Source organism: Excalfactoria chinensis, chromosome 14, assembly GCF_039878825.1.
Source record: "Excalfactoria chinensis isolate bCotChi1 chromosome 14, bCotChi1.hap2, whole genome shotgun sequence".
Taxonomy (NCBI): Eukaryota; Metazoa; Chordata; class Aves; order Galliformes; family Phasianidae; genus Excalfactoria; species Excalfactoria chinensis.
Genome location: NC_092838.1, coordinates 2630100 through 2650349, shown reverse-complemented (window position 1 = coordinate 2650349; position 20250 = coordinate 2630100). Strand labels below are relative to the sequence as shown.

Below are 20250 nucleotides of genomic sequence, written 5' to 3'. Positions count from 1 at the left end.
TCATTTGCTGTGTTTATATCGCACTTAGACAAGCCATCACAGACCATGGAATATAACTGAAATATTCATGGACCAACAGTTCCCTTCTCTCAAGCCAACACAGCCACATTATGTCCTTCAAGGACGTCTGCCTAGATTCATTATCCCTCCTAGCTTCCTCACGGCACTAACAGAGGAAAATTAATTGAAACAACAGGAACCGAGACCTGGATTGTGAGAAAACAACCCTGCTGCATGTTGCTGAGGGCTGTTTTGTGGATGCTGAGGGCTGTGAGTGCCACCTGCACACACAGAGGAGATGCGAGTGGTCCAGCTCTCTGCTTTCAGAGTGAATGGCTCTGCACTGCATGAGTGAGCATCCTGATGGCTTGTGCAGTGGGGCCCATGTTCTGAAGTTCTAGAACAGCTGGATGCAAGGAGCATGAAGATCCTTTTCCAAGAGCAAGCTATGTCCCATGAGACAGAGCTAATGTTAATGCTGTTTGCTTCCTAACTTTTCTTACTGTTTTCTTGCTGGCTCTGCTCTGGATACTCTAATACCTTTGCCTTATTCATGTGCTAGTAATGCATGGCAGATGAAGATGTACATTCTAGACATTAACCTAGAGAGACCAAAGTGAAGAATTACCATAATTTCTACAAGCCCTGCAGTAACTGCTGTCTTCCTGGCCAAACATGGTTTTCCTCTAGGAGATTTGTTGGCTGTATTGAGAGTGGCTGTGTTTGACCTCCATCCTGCTGATAAAACAGCACAAGCCATAGCAAAATAAAGTCTGGGCTAAAGCAATAGTTTGTTCTGAACTGCATGCAGAAGAAGCAAGCAATATGTTGGCCACATGGTAGTTCAGAATAGCTGTATTCAGTGAGCAGCCATGTCAGATCTCCTGTGATTGCACCAACCAGCAAATCTGGGTGGAAAAAAGAGGACATGCCGAGGAAACCCAAATAGATGATAACCAGGAGGTGTGACCTGAATGATTGGAAAGCACTCCTGCTTCTCTTTTTGCTGGTACACTTATGCTCATAGCAAAGTGGAGTCATTTGGGAACTCTGAGTTCTCCTGTTTACCTCTGTCCCTTTGGCTGTGCCTCTTTATTGCATGGTGATTTCAGTCTTAGCTCAGGCAGTCTTACTGTTAGGCACAGAGGGCCCTTGCAAAGTCTCCTGCTTCTCTGTTACACCTGCAGCCCCTAAGCATCCTTTGTTGCTGTGTGCTTGAAGCCACGAGAAGGTTTTCTCCATGCAGCACCCTGGCAGCTTGCAGGTACATTTGTACTGTGTAGATCCTGTTCCTCACCTGCCTGCCCTCTCAGAGGCTGAATCACCTGCTAATACAAGCCCAGAAATATGCAGCCTTGTGCAATCTTGTCTGAATGTATGATTACAGACCTGGCCTATTGGCTGTCATTTCTTGCTCAGGTTTAATGGCTCCTTTCGGAGCTGTTCTGGACTGTGATTTAAATATGTGTAAGGAGTACTTTTCAAAGCTTGTATTATTCACTCAGCGCTGCCTTGGAAAAGGCCAGCAACCACAGGAATGACATTTGCAGGGCACATTTTGCTCTCCACTTCCATTTATTATAGAATTTGACATCAGGCCTATGGGCTTGTCAGATGCCTCACAGTGAGGTATCAGCTGTGCTACAGAAAACCCTTCTCAGGGCTGTGTTTTGGCTGCAAGAGCTTAGTTCACTTATAAATGCATAACTTATCTCTGTTTGTAAACCAGAGACTGTTACAGTCTCCCTGGATAACTCCCAAGAAGAAATGGGAGCTGGATGGAGCTGACTTCTCTTTTTTCATCCCTAGTTCTGTTGGTATGTTGGCAGAAATCCGTGTTTTGACCTCTTTGACTTTGCCCTCCTGCAAAGAAACTCTGTTAGCAGCGATGACAGGCACTGATGTGCACCACTCCTCCCTTGGCTCAGGTGTTTCTTTCCCTTGGGTGGAGAGTGACTCCTGGAAGACTTGTGCAGCTAAGAGGGTGCACATTAGAGCTGCTTGAAGCTCTGAACCATCAGCAGTATTTCAGCAAGGACAGTAAAAATTACACTGTGAATCACAGTACACAGTCTCAGCTTGATCTCAGCTTCTGATCTGCCTGTGGAGCAAGTTTGGCAGGCGTATCCCTAGAAAAGAATAGGCTTCGCTGTCCACAAAACCATTTTTAGTACAGAATATTCCTCACTTGCGCATAGGACAGCAAGCAGCCACATTTCAAACAGGACCACAATTGCATATTTGTGCTTCCATTGTTCCTGTGTCGTTTTGAAACCTACCCCAGAGGCTGCTCCAGAGAAGCCAACAAACCTTCCAAAATGATGCAGATCTTTCAGCTACTCTGCAGTGGCGTTTCTGTTCTGATACAGAGAAAATGAATAAGGGAGCTTAAACTTTTCAGTCGTCCTTTCTGTTTGGCTGCACCGATTAGGAGTACATCACGGATGAAATTAAGTTCACTAACACTTTAGCACCGTGTCTTTAGAAGCCATGGTAATTTGTTCAGGCATCAGTTAAGGAGCCCTGCTCCTTTCTCTAGGCTCAGCTGCTTCAGTCCATCCTTTTGCTACTGGTTTGCACTGCTTTACTGAGGTCTTGGTGAATCAAGTCAGCCATGCTGATAGCCTGCCAGAATCCCTTCTCACTGCAGACCCACCAGCAGAAGAGAACTGGCCAATATCTCTTTGGTGATAGGCTTGTACATGACTTAGGCTGGTCGTTATTAGTAGCAGGCTGGGCACAGTGAAGGAACTGTGCAGCAACATTGCAGGAACAGTCATCACAATCACAGCATTATCTTCTCTAGGCATGAAAATGAATCATATCTAGGAAAAGGGTTCATTCCCTAGGGCTTGGCAGTCTCCTGTCCTCGTCCTTGGGCCGAACTCTAACTGACCACGATAAGCTGAGGTATCTCTGAGCTGCTAACTAATCCAAATGGCCTTTGTGCTAAAGGTGAGGTGAATCAGGTCTGTTAATTACCTTCTCCTCTCTGCAGGGGGATGCCAATAGGTCAGACACAGATGAGGACAAGACATCCGCCAACTTTGATGATGATTTTGAGAAGCTGAAAGACCTCCATGCAACAGGTAGGATCTCCTGTTTTCCCATGAATTTGAGTTGTGCTACAGCTCTGCATCCACAGTCGTCATCTCCTTGGAATGTATGGAAGGAAGTGGAAGAATCCTTTCTGATTCACAATTAGTCTGATAGGTGTGTTAACAGAGCAGCTACGTGAAGCGTGTTGGGAGCACTGATAGTTTCTTTACACAAATGTCTTTCCTAGTTTCAGATATAGTAGAATATTTAGCTATGTCTCATTGCTTCTTCTGTATCATTACCACAAAGGAGTTTGCTGACAGCAGTATTCTCACACGACGTCTCAGCAGCTCTTCTAATCAATCATGTTCTCATCTGTTCTTTTTGATTCCTCTCACAAGAGCATTTAGGTGAGGTTTGATGGATGGAAATGGCACTGATTATTTGTGTTACAGGGGGACCTGACAACTGGTTTGAAATAAGTCCACACTGTACTACTGTACAATAAGCATGGGATAATAGGAGATGGTTTTCACTCTGTAGCGTTTGCAGCAAGGTAGGGGAAAGGAAGGGATCAGATACAGAAAGAGTGAATAGTACAGTGGTAAACAGGAGCTGGTTTAGTCTCTCTGTGTTTTTATGCTCAGCTTAAGCTTTTGTTAGGATTACTTTAAATGTTTTTAAACTAGGGGTCATTTCAGCTAAAGAAATGATGCTGATTGTGGTGAACAGATGGAATTCAGCTTAGGAAGAGGCAGAAGTAATTTGTTGAGGAAGCTGAGATAGAGCTAGATCACAGTAAGGTGGCAGAGCTACTCAGGCTGCAGATCAAATAGCAAATTCCAAACTCCAAATGAGGAGAGGAATCTCCATTGCAAATAGCTGGCAAGGAGACTCGCAGCTTAAATTTCCTTTGCACCATCTATTTGCTGGACAGTTTCAAATAATAAGAGAGTTCTATGGGAAAGAATTACTTTCATCTCTTCTCAGGTAGTAGGAGAATAGAAAACAAGGCTGAGCTTTTTGTCAAAGTCCATGAGAAATGGTGTGTCTCCATTAGCCTCCTGTTTGCCAACCAGTGTCTAAACAGCATAAGGACATTAACAATTCTATTACAATGCTGTTGGTCTGTAAACAGATACACTGGCAAGGGGAACGTGTATTGCAGATGAGCAAATTTTGAGCTGGATCTTCCACCCCTTGAAGTGAGTGGCAGTGTTCCCAGGGACTTCTGTGATGCAGATCAGATATTTATGTCCAAGCCAGCAACTAAACGGGTGATACTACGGTAGAAGCACATTGCATTACAAAAGCAGCCAGTGGAGGAGAAATAGCAGGGGTAATGTGCTTACTTGGATTTCTCACTGCAGACTTCTCCATCTTTCCTGTCCTTCACAGATGGTCCCATCCTTTCCCCTCCCTAGGACTGTGACGCTACGGTTATCAAACCAGGATCAACTAAACCCAGTAAAATAAGAGTTAATTCAACTTCACTCTTGTGTTTGAAAGTAGGCTGATGGTTTGGGCTGTTATTGCACTCCATAGGGCCAGAGGCATTACTCAGTTTAAATACAGTTGTAGCTGTCCATAGGTTCTGTGCAGCTGTAATGCTTTCTACAATTACCACATTCGGTTACACCATTCAGTTTCTCTGTTACAGAAGGTTTATTCTTCCAGGCATGTAGCTGTTTAGAAGCCATTTCCATTTCCTGCCCTCTGAACAGATGACTAAAGGCAGTGACTAATGTTTGCTTCGTGCCTTCCACGCGAAGGAGCTCAGAGCACATCAGAACAGCATAAAACTCTCTGCACAGGAGGCTATGTCAGGGAGAACAGATTGACTTTGTAGGGTGAGTTTAGCCAGTTCTCAGTGCCCTTTACATGGAAAGTCTCTCTCAGAACCAAAAAGCTGTGACTCCACTTTCCTAATCCCCAGAAACACCGAGCGAAAGAAGCTTCCTTTGGAGAACACTGTGGCATTTGCTTTGTGTCTTTCAGCGTGATCAGTTAATCTCAGTATTCCCCACAACTTTCTATCTCTGATTGGTGGAGTTCCTGAAAGACCCAAGGAGCAATATCTGTTATGATGAGTGATTTTTTCTTTTGACTCACAGTGTGGTGATGCACTGGAACAGGTTGCACAAGCAGGTTGTGGATGCCCCATCCATGGAAGCATTCAGGGTCAGGCTGGATGTGGCTCTGGGGAGCGTGATCTGCTGGTTGGCACTTTGCACATAGCAGGGGGTTGAAACTGCATTATCATTATGGTCCTTTTCAACCCAGTCCGTTCTGTGATTCTGTGATTCTTTCACTCTGGCTGAACATCCACTGTGTGTTCTCTCTCCCCTTCTCTCCAGAGATGAAGATGTACTCACTTGCCGTCACCCCGAATGGGCACCTGGAGGGCAGGGGCAGCATGCCACCCCCTATAATCATGCGCACCGCTGCCACACCGATGCCCACCCCAAAGTGTTCCCCACACATGGATTCAGTGCACACTTTTGTGGACTCGAGGAGAGGGAGTAACGCTTCTCTAGATCCCCTGACCTACGATCAGAAGTCCTCGGTAGGTTTTCAAGGCTAACAGCTCTCACTCGAGTGCCTGAAAGCTGCACAGGTGTTGCATGCATAAAGTTCTATGCAGCAATTCTGGTTTGCTGGGACTTCTGGCGCTGCCACAACTCAGCAGGGCCAGCTGCTGTGTTCCTCACTGTGTGTACATTGCTGTAAAATGGAGAAGGCAGAGGGATGGGAAATATGCAGGAAGGCAGAAGAGCAAATTCCAGAGGGAGAAATGAGTGGGTGTGATACTCTGTTGGCAGGACAGTGACAGCATTGCATTCAAGGACAGTGAATGTGTGAAGTGGGCAGAGAGGGATGCTCTGGGATTCAGCGTTTTCCTGCCCAATATCTGATCAGAAGTCTATGTCAGGCCTCTTCCCTGGAGAGCAGCAATGTGAAATAGGTCACAGGTTCATGCAGCTGGCCTAGCAAACCACTCTGAGGAGAAGCAGGCACCTTCTGCCAAATCCACTGGCCGTGCTATGCTGTCTTGGTGTCAAGTGTCCCTGCGGAGCAAAATGAGTATAAGCGTTTTAGGGTTGGAGCTGGAATCTGCAGGAAATGAAGCATTTGACCCCAGCAGCTGAGCCCCCTTTACCGTATGGCAGCCCTGTTGGAGGGGAAATAGAGAAAGCAAAATGTGAGCAGACTGATTGCCACTGGGCACAGCTCACAGAGCAGAGATCAGGCTGGAGCTGGCTGGCGTGGCAACTGATCGTATTTTGCCTGCAACCAGGGAGCAGGAGGGCAGCTCTGTGAAAACAGAGGGAGCAGAATTAATAGACAAAGTGGATTTCTGCTGCTGTTTATCTGTCCTATTCTTCTGGTCCGTAACTGCAATATCATGTTCAAATCAAGGCAGCAGACTGTGAAGGCGCTTTGTACAGAGACAGTCAGGATCCCTTTGGTAAGCTGCTTAGTCAAGGTAATGCTTTTGAAAGGAAAATAGAGATGACTGCTGTTTGCCTTGGGGATTCATGGGATTGTGAGTAGTTGGAGAGGGTTGTTCATGGTTTGAATCCTTTCTCTGAGAACACGTCAGTGCCAACAGCCAAAGGAAGATGAAGCAGTCAAAGGAGAGCTGGCCAACATTGAGGAACAGGAGGAGAAAGGCAGTTTGCCTTGTTTCTGTGCTGGGAGGAAGCCATGAAGGGAGTTTTCCTTCTAGTTTTCCTGTGCTGACCTTAAGTGTTCTTAGTGTAACAATCACCTGCCAGCCAAATGGCACTAACACACTGCTCACAGCCAGGAATTCGCTGTGAGAAAGACATTCATTCTACCTTCTTATACAGCATATTGAAGAGAAGGCAATGCAAATTTGGGCACAGTTTCCAAGTGACTTGGGTGACTGGGTGCCAGCACCCTTCTGGAAGCCAGGGAGGCTGTGTGCTGAAACCATTTGGATGTGAGGAAAGAAAACGCTGCTTTGGCAGTTAGCACCTTTGGGTTCAGTTCTTATGCACAACTGACATTCCCAGGACGGTAGGATGTGATGCAGCATGGAGGTTTGGTTCGGTAGCTGTACTATGAGTTTAGTTCAAGGATTGCCTTCAGTCTGGAGGAAATGCCATACCCTTTACTTCTTCTTGCAAACAAACCCTCAAATGTCTTTCTCCTCTCTCAGTCTAGCCTCCGCAGTTCCCCTTGTGCCAACTGGGGTACCAACAGCAACTGGGGAAGCCGACGCTCAAGCTGGAACAGCCTGGGCAGAGCCCCAAGCCTCAAGAAGAAGAACCAATCTGGCGAAAGAGAGTCTTTGCTCTCCGGGGAGGGGAAAGGCAGCACAGACGATGACTCTGATGACGCCAAATCCAGCACGGTCAGCAGGCCCTCACTGCACCGCCGGGCAGAGTCCTTGGATTACCGTAGCTCCCTCGACCTGCCCGAGCTGCTGCAGCTGCCCCCCATGCGCCATTCACTCAGTATCAGCCCCATGGCTGTTCTGCCTGCTGAGTACCAAGACTGCAATGGCAAGATGGTGCACGTCCCCAGCGAGTTCTTCCTGCACATCGATGGCCACAAGGAAGAGGCCGTGGACTATGAGGATGACATGGAGGATGTAAGCTGAGGGGAAAATTGGGTACTCGTGCATTAAGTGGCTGCTTAATCAGCCACTTTTAATCAGCCTGCGCTCCAAGAAGGCTGATTAAAAATCCAGCTCAGGCTCAGATGTGTTGGGGCCTGTTGGCTGATGTAGATAAAACCAATCTATGGCCTTCTGTTTCCTAATAGGTGTTCACACTAATGGTGTGGGCTGTTACACTGCAGTGGTCTCTAACAGAATGTGCTGGCGTTTACCTATTTTTTTTTTGTCTGGCTGCTATTGTCTTCTTGGTCAGGAAGCCTCCAAAAATGAGCTGTAGACCACAGAACTCATGACTTTGCTCTCAGGAGCCATTTGGTATCTTGAAGGCTTGGAAGTCCAGAAAGAGTGTTTTTTACACTGTTTAATTTTGTGATTGTTTGAGGCCCTTTTTGGTTCTGACACAACTTTGGATCTCAAAATGACACATACCTAGGAGCCTTGATTTGTCACATTTGTAAAGCAGCCCCTTTCTTTCCTTCCTTTCCCCCCTATTTCATTGGAAAAATATGGCAACCCCTCCCTATGCCTGCCTTAGCTCTGCCCCAGTGCTGGGACTACCTTCAGGCACTCTGAAATGCCCAGGTACTGCTCCCTTTCACAGAAGGAAGCTGAAGAGGCAGGAAAATAAAAGAGGAAGAAAAGGTGTTTCTTCTTTTCTATCCAGAGTTACTGCTACCGGATTCGTAAAGTCCTGGAGCCCTACAAACCAGAGTGGTGCAAGAGTCACGAGGATTGGTCCCTCTACTTGTTTTCCCCACAGAATCGGTAAGAAATCCCAGCCCACCATGTCTGAGCAGTAAAGGAATATGACATTTATAGCTGACCTTGCCTTGGGAAAGATCCTTCCAAAGCAGAAGCACTGAGAGTTTGATAAATCTGACCCTTGATTTTTAGGTGACTTTTCTGTTAACTGTGGCAGAATTGTTGCATGGGTCACTCCATGCCTGTCTGGGAAGAAGAATTTATAACCATCATTTATAATAGCCATTATTACGCCTGTTTATTTATTTCTGATAATGGTAGAAACTTGTGCTTGTGGAGGGAGACTTGTTCACCAACGTGGGCTGATGCTGGTGGCATAGCTGCTGGTGGCTTTCAAGGACACACTGTTCAGGTACGAGTCTCTTCCCAACCCAAAAATCTGAAGGATATTTATCTTTCTCCAGGTTCCGAGTGATGTGCCAGAAGGTCATTGCCCACAAAATGTTTGATCATGTGGTGCTGGTCTTCATATTTCTCAACTGCATTACAATAGCACTGGAGAGACCAGACATAGATCCGCACAGCACCGTGAGTCATTTCATTCCTTGATCTCACATGAACGTCTTAATCTTGGCAGTGCAAGACCCTGAAAGATAGAAGATGTTTGTTCCATATCCTCTTTAAATAACATGCTGTTTTTTGCTACTTTACGTTTTGCAGGAGAGGATATTCCTGAGTGTTTCTAATTACATCTTCACTGCAATCTTTGTGGCTGAAATGATGGTTAAGGTAATTACATCTCCATCCCGTGACACGTGGTGAGGCCTGACAGAGGCTGAAAATCTGACATAGTTATGATACGGATGCAGTTCACATGTCCCTTCTCTCCTGGCTGTAGGTAGTAGCTCTTGGCTTTTTCTCTGGGGAGAACACCTATCTGCAGAGCAGCTGGAACGTCCTGGATGGAGTCCTGGTCTTCGTATCTATCATAGACATCATTGTCTCCATGGCATCAGCAGGAGGAGCAAAGATCCTGGGTGTCCTTCGTGTTTTGAGGCTGCTGAGGACCTTGAGACCTCTCCGGTGTGTTCCTGGATAGGGTTTGTTTTGTGTTCATAAATCAGGAACTGGGGAAAAATACGTATGATCCATCAAGGCGTTGCTTACTAAGACGAAAAGCTGAAACATGGGATCATCTCTGGGGAGCTCTTATCTTGTGAAACCCTTTGAAAAGAGTGAAATTAGTTCTAATTATAACTTGTCTTCTCCAGTGTGGAGAAGAGCGGATGGCGTTTGGAGCTAGTGCTGTTATCATACTCAGGCAGTTAGTGCACTGAATGCCTCCTCCAGCCTGCAATTTTATCACCGTTTTACAAATCAGTCTGGCTCCTTGTTAAACTGTGCAACCTCGCAGCCATTCCCAAGCAGGAAGGTAGCATTGGCTGGGAGAGAATTTGCAATTGAACAGGTGCTGATGATAATTTGATAAGCTCAGGCATCTGTATCTCCTCTCCTGTGCCTGAATATCTAACATCGCTGCAAAACAATTTAGCTCTCAGCTAGGAATACGATTGAGAGATGCTTTCATTATTTGAGAAAAGACATAAAGAGAATTTGTATTTTGTTTACAGTGATGCAATAGCAAAGAGTGTTAATGCTTGGGGGATTTTTATCAGCTTGTGGTTCCTGTTCTATTTCCATCCTGTTCAGCAAGGAAGAAACATGAGTTTTTTCTCATGAAATTTCAGTGGCAGTAAGATAGGCACCTCCAGAGGCCTGTAGGCTGTCTCATGAAAAGCTGCTTGCTGCTTGCTTATGAGAGTATTAGAAAGAGGCAATCTTGTTTAGGCCCATGACTGACAGAGCAAGGGCTGTTTGTCTGCTGCACTGTATTTCCTTGGTGACAAATAGCTTTAGAAGTGTTTGCCTCCTCTCTTGCTCCCACACTCTGTTCTGTTGGTGGCAGTGATTTCCCCTTGCAGTGCTGGCTGCTCTGGTCACCCTGGACAAACTGTGGCTTGGCTTGCTTTCAGGGCACCTGTCTGGCACACATAACTAGGGACAGAAATCAGGGCGCAGGCAGTTCATAAGCAAAAATAAAAGGAAAAAAGAAATGGTCTTGGAGAATCCAACCAGGCCAGATCCTATTAATAGAGAGGAATCTATCACGCCTGATGGTGGCTTCGCTTGTTACAGCTTCTAGGATTCCTCCAGGAGCCATTCCTAACACTTTGTAGGTGCAGTTCAGACAGCCACTTTATGTGCAGCCCAGCAAGACCATATTGAAACCCTGTGTCCCTGCAGCATACGCTTCTGATGTTTTCTCCATCTGGCAGGTATGAAAGCCTTATTACCCTGCAAGGGCTCTGCAGGCTCCTTCTAAAAAACCCATGGTGTTCTTCAGTCCATACACCTGCCTGTCCAGAAAAGCTTGCTCAGGCTGGTTACACCTCTGTGTGCAAACAGGTTTTTCAGACACCTATGGGAGAGCCATTCTCCAGGCACTTAAACAGAAAAGGAAGATACTTGCTCTCCACAATGCGTGCTCCAGGCTGTGCTCAGAGCATGCCTGACCCTTCATCACCTCACAGCAAGCAAGCCATGCTGCTCTTTAATGGGATGACCCTTTGGCTGTGGAGCTGTTGGTCACAGGTCCTTATTGGTGACATAAAGGGGCCTCAGGGGACCAAGCTGTAATGGGAACTTCCATGGTATCATGCCAGTAGAGAGTATTTCCACCTCTCTGTTACTAGAAAGTAGTTGTAACGTAACTGTGGATGTTCTGTTTGCCTAACTTCATCAGTAGTCATCTCTGAATGCTGCCTGCAGATAGAGAAGGGCTGCGATAGCTTCGCTGCAGTCCAAGCAGGAGGGGAAAAACAAACATACAATAATATGAAATGCATTAAAAAAGAAAAAGAAAAGAAAAGAAAAAAAGGCTTTATTGTTTTGCTATTTTTTCAGAGTCATCAGCAGAGCCCCAGGTCTGAAGCTGGTGGTAGAAACCTTGATCTCCTCCTTGAGGCCTATTGGGAATATTGTTCTCATCTGCTGTGCTTTCTTCATTATCTTTGGGATTTTAGGGGTGCAGGTAGAGTATTTCCCTCATCACTGCCATCTGTAAGCAGCTGCTGCCAAAGAGTTTTTGTCACCTGGGGTTAAGATGGAAGTAATGAGTTTGAATCTCTCTGGGAGAGGATTTCAGTTAGTTCTTAGGAAAGAAAAGCCAGACCCTAAAAGGAGTGCTCAGGGGGGGAGCTGACATCTGCTTATTAGAAGGTGCACAGGATTAGAAGACAAGACCTCACTGGCAATGGGAAGGAAAAAACAGATTCCAGCTATCCTGCCTGGCTCTGAGTGTTGGGATTTATAGGATATAGGCTCTTCCTCCAGAGGGGAGATTCCTATCCCCCCCCATAAAAACAGAGCAGGACTGAAGGATCTCCTTCCTTCTGTTGTGTCTGAGGCAAGAAGCACCTCTGTCTCAAGACCTGAATTTTCACCTGAGTTAGTTTCCTGCTGTGTGTGTTGAGACAGGTATCTGAGCTGGGAGGAAAGAAAGGGGATTGGAACTTGGCAAAAAGCTCTGCCAGGAGACAGAAAGATAAATCAGGGGGACGGCTTTTCCACAGCTGCTCCTTTTTTTGTTCTTCTTCTTTCTTTTTTGGCTTCTCAAATACAGCTTTTTAAAGGCAAATTCTACTACTGTGATGGTCCCGATGTGAAAAACATCACTACGAAGACTGACTGCACTAATGCACACTACAGATGGGTTCGGCGGAAGTACAACTTTGACAATTTGGGACAGGTAAAGTCCTCACTGTGGGATTTTTTTTGTACCAGTTTTTAGTAAGTGAGCATTTCAAATTGTGTTTTTGAGAAAGGCGTTGAGCATCCGTCAGAGGAAGCTTCCAAGAACGACAGAGATATCATCAATCAGAAACAACCCGGACTTTGGGTAGCAATGAATCAGGTCACCTGTTGATGTTTTGCAATCAGACGTCCTAAAGTTAAACAGTTCCTCTTTAATAAGAGAGTTTTGTCTTAGAAGAGCTGTTTTTGCATGCAGTCCCTTTCGCATGGATCTCAACTGTCACTTTTAATCTTTTGGCTTCCCGATGTTAGATTTACAAATGAAAAACCAGTAAGGTCTCCTGTACTGTCTGGAAAGCCTGTAGTAGAAACTGGGGTGTATCCTGATTACTTTATAAAACCTCATGACGTTTGGCCAGCCTGACATATCAGTTTGCTCACTTTTAAGTCAGATGTGCAAACAGGTAAAATCAAACCACAGTATGTTGCATTTCTCCACCAACTCCAGGCCAGATCATGTGTTAGGAGCTATAGATTGTTTGATTGAGCATTGCCTGTTACTGGTTTCCTCCTTGGGGGCTGAAATGCTACAACAGTCTTCCCTGCTTTTCTTCTTACAGGCCCTCATGTCCTTGTTTGTCCTTTCCTCCAAAGATGGCTGGGTGAACATCATGTATGATGGTCTGGATGCTGTGGGTATTGACCAACAGGTAATAAATGTACTGAGAGATTAAGAGTGCTGCCATCAGAAATTCCATACTTGGGTGACTGGTTTTTAAAGTTCCATAAGCTGCATGCATTTGTATCTCTTACTTCATCAAGCATCAGTGATATACCCAGCCAATCTTCATTTTCCTAGAACCACGGAATAGTGATAGAATCATAGGATCAAGTGCCAGGGAGGAGCAGAGTGATGGGACCTACTTGAGGTCCATATCAGACAGCTGAGGGTTGCTGCCCCCCACTGAACAGCTCTTATAGTGGCTGCACCCCTTGCACTATACAGCCAAGCACTGATGGGGATTCTGATTACAGTGATAGTTCTTGAGTCCCACGTGTGCTATTGCACTATGGCTCCATGGAAGACCTGCTGAATATGAGCAAACAAGCATGAGATGGGGAGATGACCAGAGACATCATGAAAGAAGCATTCAGTTTCTATGATGTGAGATATCAGCAAAGGTTACTCAAGAGTCTTCAATGGGTAATACCTGACTGTAACTACAGTAACCCTCTGCATTCAGCTTTGTCCTGCTCCAGAAGGTCCCATAACAAGCAAGAAACATTATCAGTGAGCACTTATCTCAAAAAAATAAGCAGAAACTTGTCTTTACCTACAAAAAAGTCACCCAGGTGGGATGATTACAGATGCACTGAGATTTAATTTTAAGCCCTACGTGAAGTAAGTGCCAAAATAAAGAAAGAAATTCCATAAGCCGAGTTATGGAGACGTGGGCAGGTTTTACAAAGAAAAAAAGATTACAATTCCAGTCAGTAAAAAATGAATAAGAGGAAGAATGTAAGTCCTCCCAGCGCTCTCCTCCTCCCCACACACTGTGCTGTCTTTTAGCTACGTGGTGCCAAATATGCCGACTTACACACATCTCATCCGCGCCACCTCTCCTCTCTCTCATTTTTTTCTTCTCCACCTCACTAGCCCATCCAGAACCATAACCCTTGGATGCTTCTCTACTTCATCTCCTTCCTGCTCATCGTCAGCTTCTTCGTGCTCAACATGTTCGTGGGGGTGGTGGTGGAGAACTTCCATAAGTGCCGGCAGCACCAGGAGGCAGAGGAGGCCCGACGTCGGGAGGAGAAACGTCTGAGACGCCTGGAGAAAAAGCGCAGGAGTAAGGAGATGTACCTGTCTGGTCGGTAGACTGCGTTACAAACCAAAATCTTTCTGAGCCCTGCCTGCTCCCAAAGCAAGACTTTTCGTTTCTCTTTGGTTTTGTTTCCATGGGATTCCAAGAGGCTGTTTTGCTTCGTTACTTGGTTGGCGGTACCTTAAATCTCAGGTTGCCAACACCCTGGAATTGTCCTCTATGAGCCTGATGTAAAGCATTACCTGTTTACTTGGCTGGGGAGCAGATCCTCCTCCAAGCAGAGTCCTGTAGAAGGAACGCTCTGCAAGGCAAAGGTGTCCCTAATGCTGCCAAGCACCAAGCAGAAGCTTGTGGTGTGACTGAGGGATGCAGCGAGTAAACAGCTGCAATGCTTGCTGTGCATGTGAAGGCTGGTCCTGAGGACGCCCCTGAGGCTTAATGTGCCGCTTGCATATGATGATGGTGATGGTTTGATTTATCAGTTCTTTTCTTAGCCCAAGTAGCTGTGATGCTTTTTAGCGTCCTAGCGCATGGCCCCGCATGCTACAACCACGATGCATGAGGGCATGAGCATACCAACAACCCTGAGACGGGGCTGTCCAGAAAAGCCTTCTTGGGAAGATGTCCATTACAAGAGATGCTTGCCCCACTGCAGGCTGGGGGAAGTCCTTCAGTGCTACGTGCTGGCACTGCATTTGTTTGGCCCTGCACAGTATATGTGCAAATATTGGCCAGATGCAGGACCATTAGGGTGCAACAGAAAATCTTTAGCTGAAATCTGCTTCATAGTGGATTTAGTAGAAATAATCAGACCAGACCAGAGAAACACTGGAGCATGTGCTCCTTTCGTCACTCAAACCTTCCCAGGGTTTCTCATGTATTAATTCTCACCTCCACTGCTCCTTGGCAGGCTTCACCAGGGATAAACCTGTAGCACCTGGAGGGTATTCCTAGGGAAACCACCAAGAAACCTGCCACAGTAACATCCCAGGCAGTTCTAGTTAATGGGGATAGCCTGTGTCAGATGCTGGCAAGCATTCTGCAGAAGTGAGCAAGGAAACGTGGCCACTGTGATCAGGGATAAGGCTGGAGTGCTTCTGGCCCTGCTTGCCAGAGAAGGCTCTTTGTCTAGCACTGTGTGCTACTGTGTGAATTCTCCTGTAAGGATATAATATCACGTTGTGATCAAATGGCTGGTTGTCTCCCAAACATCAACCCATAGGTATTCATTGTAAGTAGGGAAATTGCATTTGGATTGGGTAGTCTTTTGTCTGGCTGTAAAGACATAGCAATCAGAGGTTTTGCTGACAGAAACCCCATCCCTAGCCAATTTCCTCCATTCACACACTTGAATCAGAAGGCAGGCAGCTCTATCCCTTGCAGCTCCTGCTCTTGTGCTTCTCTTTATTAGAGTCACAGGAGGCCTCAGCACTAATTTCTGCACCCTCAGGGCCTTAATGACAGACTGACCTGACACCAGACTGAAGGCCAAGCCTATTTTGTGTTAGCTAGTTGTGAGTAAAGAAACCTTGGTCAAAGTAGCCAGTCACAAACAGCCTCTGAATCTCTTCAGAGATTTAGAAGACTTGAAATGCAATTTCATTTCCCTTTTCCCATCTTGTTCTTCAAGTTCATTTGAGGCTCCAACTAGAATTAGAAGGGGAAGCCCTAAAGGCAGCCTTTCAAGCATGATAAAAGCAATCCGTTTCAGGTTCCCTGAAGGAGAGGAGGAGAAGTCCACCTGCTTGTGCAGCTCTTCTGCCCCAGAGCGCTGACTCAAGAAGATGCTCAGATAAACTCAAAGGTTATATGCAAAAAAATAACTTCTATGTGGACAAAGAACATAAAGCATCCTTAGAGAAAATAGACTGAGGCACAGGTAAGGAGGGGTAGCTTAACTACAGCCAATTGTTGTCCCTGATTAGTAAGTAAATCTTATTACAAGCATGTCAGCGGCTCACTGCTCAGGCACTGAAAAGAGCCAGTCCTTGTCAAAGTAATGGACACATTTACACTGTCCTTTAGCCATCTAGATAAAGGTAGGACGGAGTCAAGGAGATGTTTTGTGCTGCAGACCAAAGCACTACAGAGATATAGGCTGTAACAATTCACTAAGAGCACACAGGGAGGAGGACAGCTTTCTGGAAGGGGATCAAGTCCAATAGAGCAAACAAGAGTCTAAACATTTGGCCACGTGCATGACTTCTGGGAGGTTACGTCCGATCATCTGGCTCTGAGGTCTCCTACCTGCCTCCGTTCAGCCTGGAAAACTCAGCATCCAAATTTGCATTGTTAACAGGGCAAAATCAAAGATCAGATACACGTGTTGGAGGTTTGTCACATAGATTTGAATATTTGGGGTTTTTTATTTAAATGGGAGGTTGTTGTTTTTTTTTCCTCCTGGGTAATTTAGAAAATGATCGTTTGCATTCGGTAAGAAAAGCAAAAAGAAGCTGCAGTCTCAGAAAGATGTGAGATGTGGTTGGTGGTGTGTGGCCGTGAGTCTGCTGGAGTGTCAGCGTGTGTGTGCTGGCATGGGATGCTGCACAGTGATGAGGGGCAGACTGCCCAGCTTGCCATGGTACCTCATCTCTGTGCTTCTCACCTACAAGGGGGCGTGGGTGGGAGAGAGCCCAGTTCCCATGGGACAGGATGGTGCACAGGAGATTGGTGGTCCTGCAGAGGAGGCAGGAAGCCACGATGGGCAGTGTAGCAGCAAGCCATGCTTTTCCTTCAGTTCCCATTCCTACCTGAAGAGATGATAGGGGAAGGAAGAACTAGGGCTGTTAACAGCAGCATCCATCCATCTGGAGCTGCCCATCTGTGTGCTGCCTTGTCACTGTGTCCTTACTCCTTTATGTCGTGATGCCTTCTGTGTGTGGTGACCCTGCGTGTGGTTCTGTGTATGGAAATCTTTGGGCACCTGAAGGTTCCTCCATGCAGAAATGCACCATTTGGGCATAGCAGGCAACTCAGGACTGGAAAGGATTTAAACCTTAGCTTGTCAGTGCCCTATCCGAGCAGACCTGAGGTTATACAGGTTGGGTCCAGAGTTTGAACCCATCTGAGCATGGCCAGGACTGAGAGAAGGGAGCAGCATCGTGTAACAAAACGTGCATCTGCTGCATGGGTTTGACCGAACAAAATGTCACACTGCTTTTTGGTGCCTTGGCTGCCCCTCAGCTTATTGCTATCCTCAGTGTCCTGACAGTGCCCTTCTGGGTGCTCACAGTGACATGAACTCATTGGTTCCTGTCCTCCTCTCCCACCACCAGTTTGTGAGTGCTTTTGTAATCCACGCAGCGCAGACTCTGTTTACGTGCAGAGTAGGTGCAGCAGCTCTCCAGCACTGCAGTGGGTTTGCCAGTTAATTCTGCTCACATGAAAGAAAAAAAAACAGAAAAGAATGGGAAAAAAAGAGGGCAGGGGGTTGAATGTGCCATAGAAATGCATTGGATGTGTTTTTAAAGATAGAACTGCATGGGTTTTCTTTTGCAAAGATAAACTAGAATATTTTTCTGACACAGTCCCTACCTCCATCAGCTCTATCTACCACTTCAATAAGTGTGCAGTAATTTAATCGTCCTGCCACTCCTAAGCCTTTTAATGAAGTTCTCAGAAGACACCGACTGAAAGCAGCCTCCCCAGATTAAAGTCCTTGATTACAGTCACGTGGATCGGTTTGATCTCCTCTGCCTTCGGCACACGGGGCCAAACCCAACCCACCTGCATCTGGTGAAGCCAGCAGCTGCTGAGCAGAGCAAGGTCAGGTCAAACACAGGCGGTATCCCAGGCTTCAAGGGCTGAAAGTGAGTCTGGGGGACACTGCGTGCCAAAAACAGGGCAGGAGACTCCAACTGTGGCATCTCCCAACACAGAGCCGAGCAACTGGGCCTTGTAGAAACGAAAGGCTGGTTTTGTTTTAAGACCTGACATAGATACCTTTCAGAGCACTGACTGTAAGCCTTTCTCTCTAGGGATGAGCAATCATGGGCAGCACACAGTGGTATTTAGATTAGCCCATCTCAATGCCATGCATCCAGCAGAAACATCTGAGCTGTAACTAAAAATTCAGGCACCGCATATCTTAGTGTTTAATATTTCCAACTAGGGAATTATCAAACCATCTTGCTTATTTTTCCAGGCAGCTGCAGGTATGGAGCTGCTCTGTGCCAAGCATGCTTATAAAGCCATTAGAGCTTTCTAATGTTTCATGCAGAGGAGAATAATGGAGGAGCTTTAGCTAGCAATTGTAATGCCAACCTAAATGCTTTTTAGCTGGGAGACGGCGCTTCATTAATTTTCATGTCAGCAGAATCACAAGCAAAGAAGCTTAGTACTCGTCAGAGAGGTGAGTTCCAAGCATTAGCCAGCATCCAGAAGTGGGAGTGAGACAGGACTGTGGTTTTCCTTTTGTCTGTGTTTGATGATGTTCCCTTTCCCTCCCATGTTTCCACCAACTCAAACCATCAGCTGCAGCTGCAGGGATGCTTGTCTGCATTTGATGTTTGTCTGCCAGTTGGCTGGCTGGAGTCTGATCACAGAAGCTGTTTCTGTGGAGCAGCCAGGCTCAGGTTGCATTCTGTCTGCTCTAATTAATGATGCATTCAATGTTTCCTGTTTGTGGTGCCCACGTCCCCACCGTCCAGGTTCCACAGAGCCCACCTCTCTGGTTGAGCAGGCTGTAGCTGCAGGTGTGTGCAGCAAACACACCCAAAATGCTGGGGGGTCTGAGCTGCAGTGTAGCTACATTGGCTGATCTCTCACTGCTTTCACCCTCCTGCTATTGTGGGATTGCCCCAGCCTAATACCAGCATCACCAAGAGCAGAAGCTGCCCTTCCCTTCCTGCACTGCCCTGCTCACTACCATTAGCCTCGCATCAGCAGTATCTCCTCTAATGGACATTGCATGGGTTGCTGCACTGAGTGTGACAGTGTTGTTGCATGTGTTTCCAAGCATTGCCAACTGTATCGCAGACTGTCCTTGTACGTGTACCCCCCACGAGATGTTTTTTCCATCTGTTAATCTGGCTTCAGGGGTACAGAGCATACTAACCAAAAGGGCATTCTATAGAGCTCCCTCATCCTGGCTGAAGCTAAACCTGTCCCAAGTTTCATGGGCAACCAGATGACCAGGAGTAGCAGGGTATTCAGATACGGTCCAGGTACTGCCCACCGTTGCTAGCGTGAGGCCTGTGAGTTAATGGTTAATCCTTAATAAGCAGACCCTTACTATAGTGAGTTGAGTTGAGGTTATTCTCAGACCTCCTCAGAAGTTCATTCTTCAAGTTGCAAAAAGATATTTACAAGGGGAAAAAAAACCCACAAAACAAACACCAAACCAGGTGTGTCAGAACCCTGAAGACACACAAAAGTGTATTTTACAGACTTTAGTAATATTTTGTATTCTTATTATTGCTCTTTAGACACACCGGATCAGCCGAGCTCAATAGCAAAGACAGTCTAAGATGGCTGGTAGGGCTTTAGGCACAAAAGCGACACGAAAGCGGATTCAAAAACAGTTGTGTTTTCTTTCACCTTGTATTCCCACAGCCTTCAGCAGAAAAAATAAGTCTGTGTGACCTCAGTCTGAAGGAAATGTTTTCAGAATGCCTCCAGTCCGCTTTTAAATGACATAAAAAATAGAGTAGTTGAGAGAGAGCAGCAGATTCCGTTTCCTTTTATCCCATTTATTTTAAGGTTCTGGACTCTAAATCTGGCATTAGTTGCACTACCAATAAAAACATCAAAACCAACCGCATTTCAAGAGTCACTCCATCTGAAAGATATTAACAAGGTGAGAGGAGCGGATTATGTATTTCACGAGGGCACTGGGTCCTTTCAGCCTTGTTTCCCTCCTTGTTTTTAAGGTGAAGCAACACCCTTTTCCCCAACTGTTCTTACACTAAAAGCTGAATTTGCTGAAATATTTGCAAAAATGCCCTTTTTATTATGAACAATCCTGCTCTGGCGTAGCGTGACCTAACAGGTCTCTTCCGCTTGCAGAACTTGCACTAATGCTGAGCTTGACCTTGAGTCCATTCTTTGAATATTTACATTTCTTAACTTCAAAAAGAGAGTCCATCAGAGTGCCTGCCCTCAGCCGACTCGTGGTCACAGCCTAATTTAAGAGATGCATGCAGTAAATAGAACTCAGTCATGGGGCAGTGTCCAAACACTTGCCTTGGAACAGCCCTGCAAAATTGGTCATGTGCAGAAGTT

General features: G+C 46.1%; 1 protein-coding gene across 3 annotated transcripts in view; it reads left to right on the top strand.

Moving 5' to 3' along the window:
• The window catches only part of CACNA1H (calcium voltage-gated channel subunit alpha1 H), a 191115-nt gene that overhangs the window by 148486 nt on the left and 22379 nt on the right, over positions 1–20250 (top strand). For 2 of the 3 annotated variants that reach the window (XM_072348954.1, XM_072348951.1), the window contains exons 15-25: positions 2999–3089; positions 5397–5605; positions 7226–7660; positions 8352–8452; positions 8854–8977; positions 9110–9178; positions 9288–9472; positions 11354–11480; positions 12072–12197; positions 12823–12912; positions 13860–14073. In XM_072348954.1, coding sequence (XP_072205055.1) covers positions 2999–3089; positions 5397–5605; positions 7226–7660; positions 8352–8452; positions 8854–8977; positions 9110–9178; positions 9288–9472; positions 11354–11480; positions 12072–12197; positions 12823–12912; positions 13860–14073 — 1771 coding nt within the window. The remainder of the gene's footprint in view (positions 1–2998; positions 3090–5396; positions 5606–7225; positions 7661–8351; positions 8453–8853; positions 8978–9109; positions 9179–9287; positions 9473–11353; positions 11481–12071; positions 12198–12822; positions 12913–13859; positions 14074–20250) is intronic. The other variant, XM_072348953.1, reaches the window with a different exon arrangement.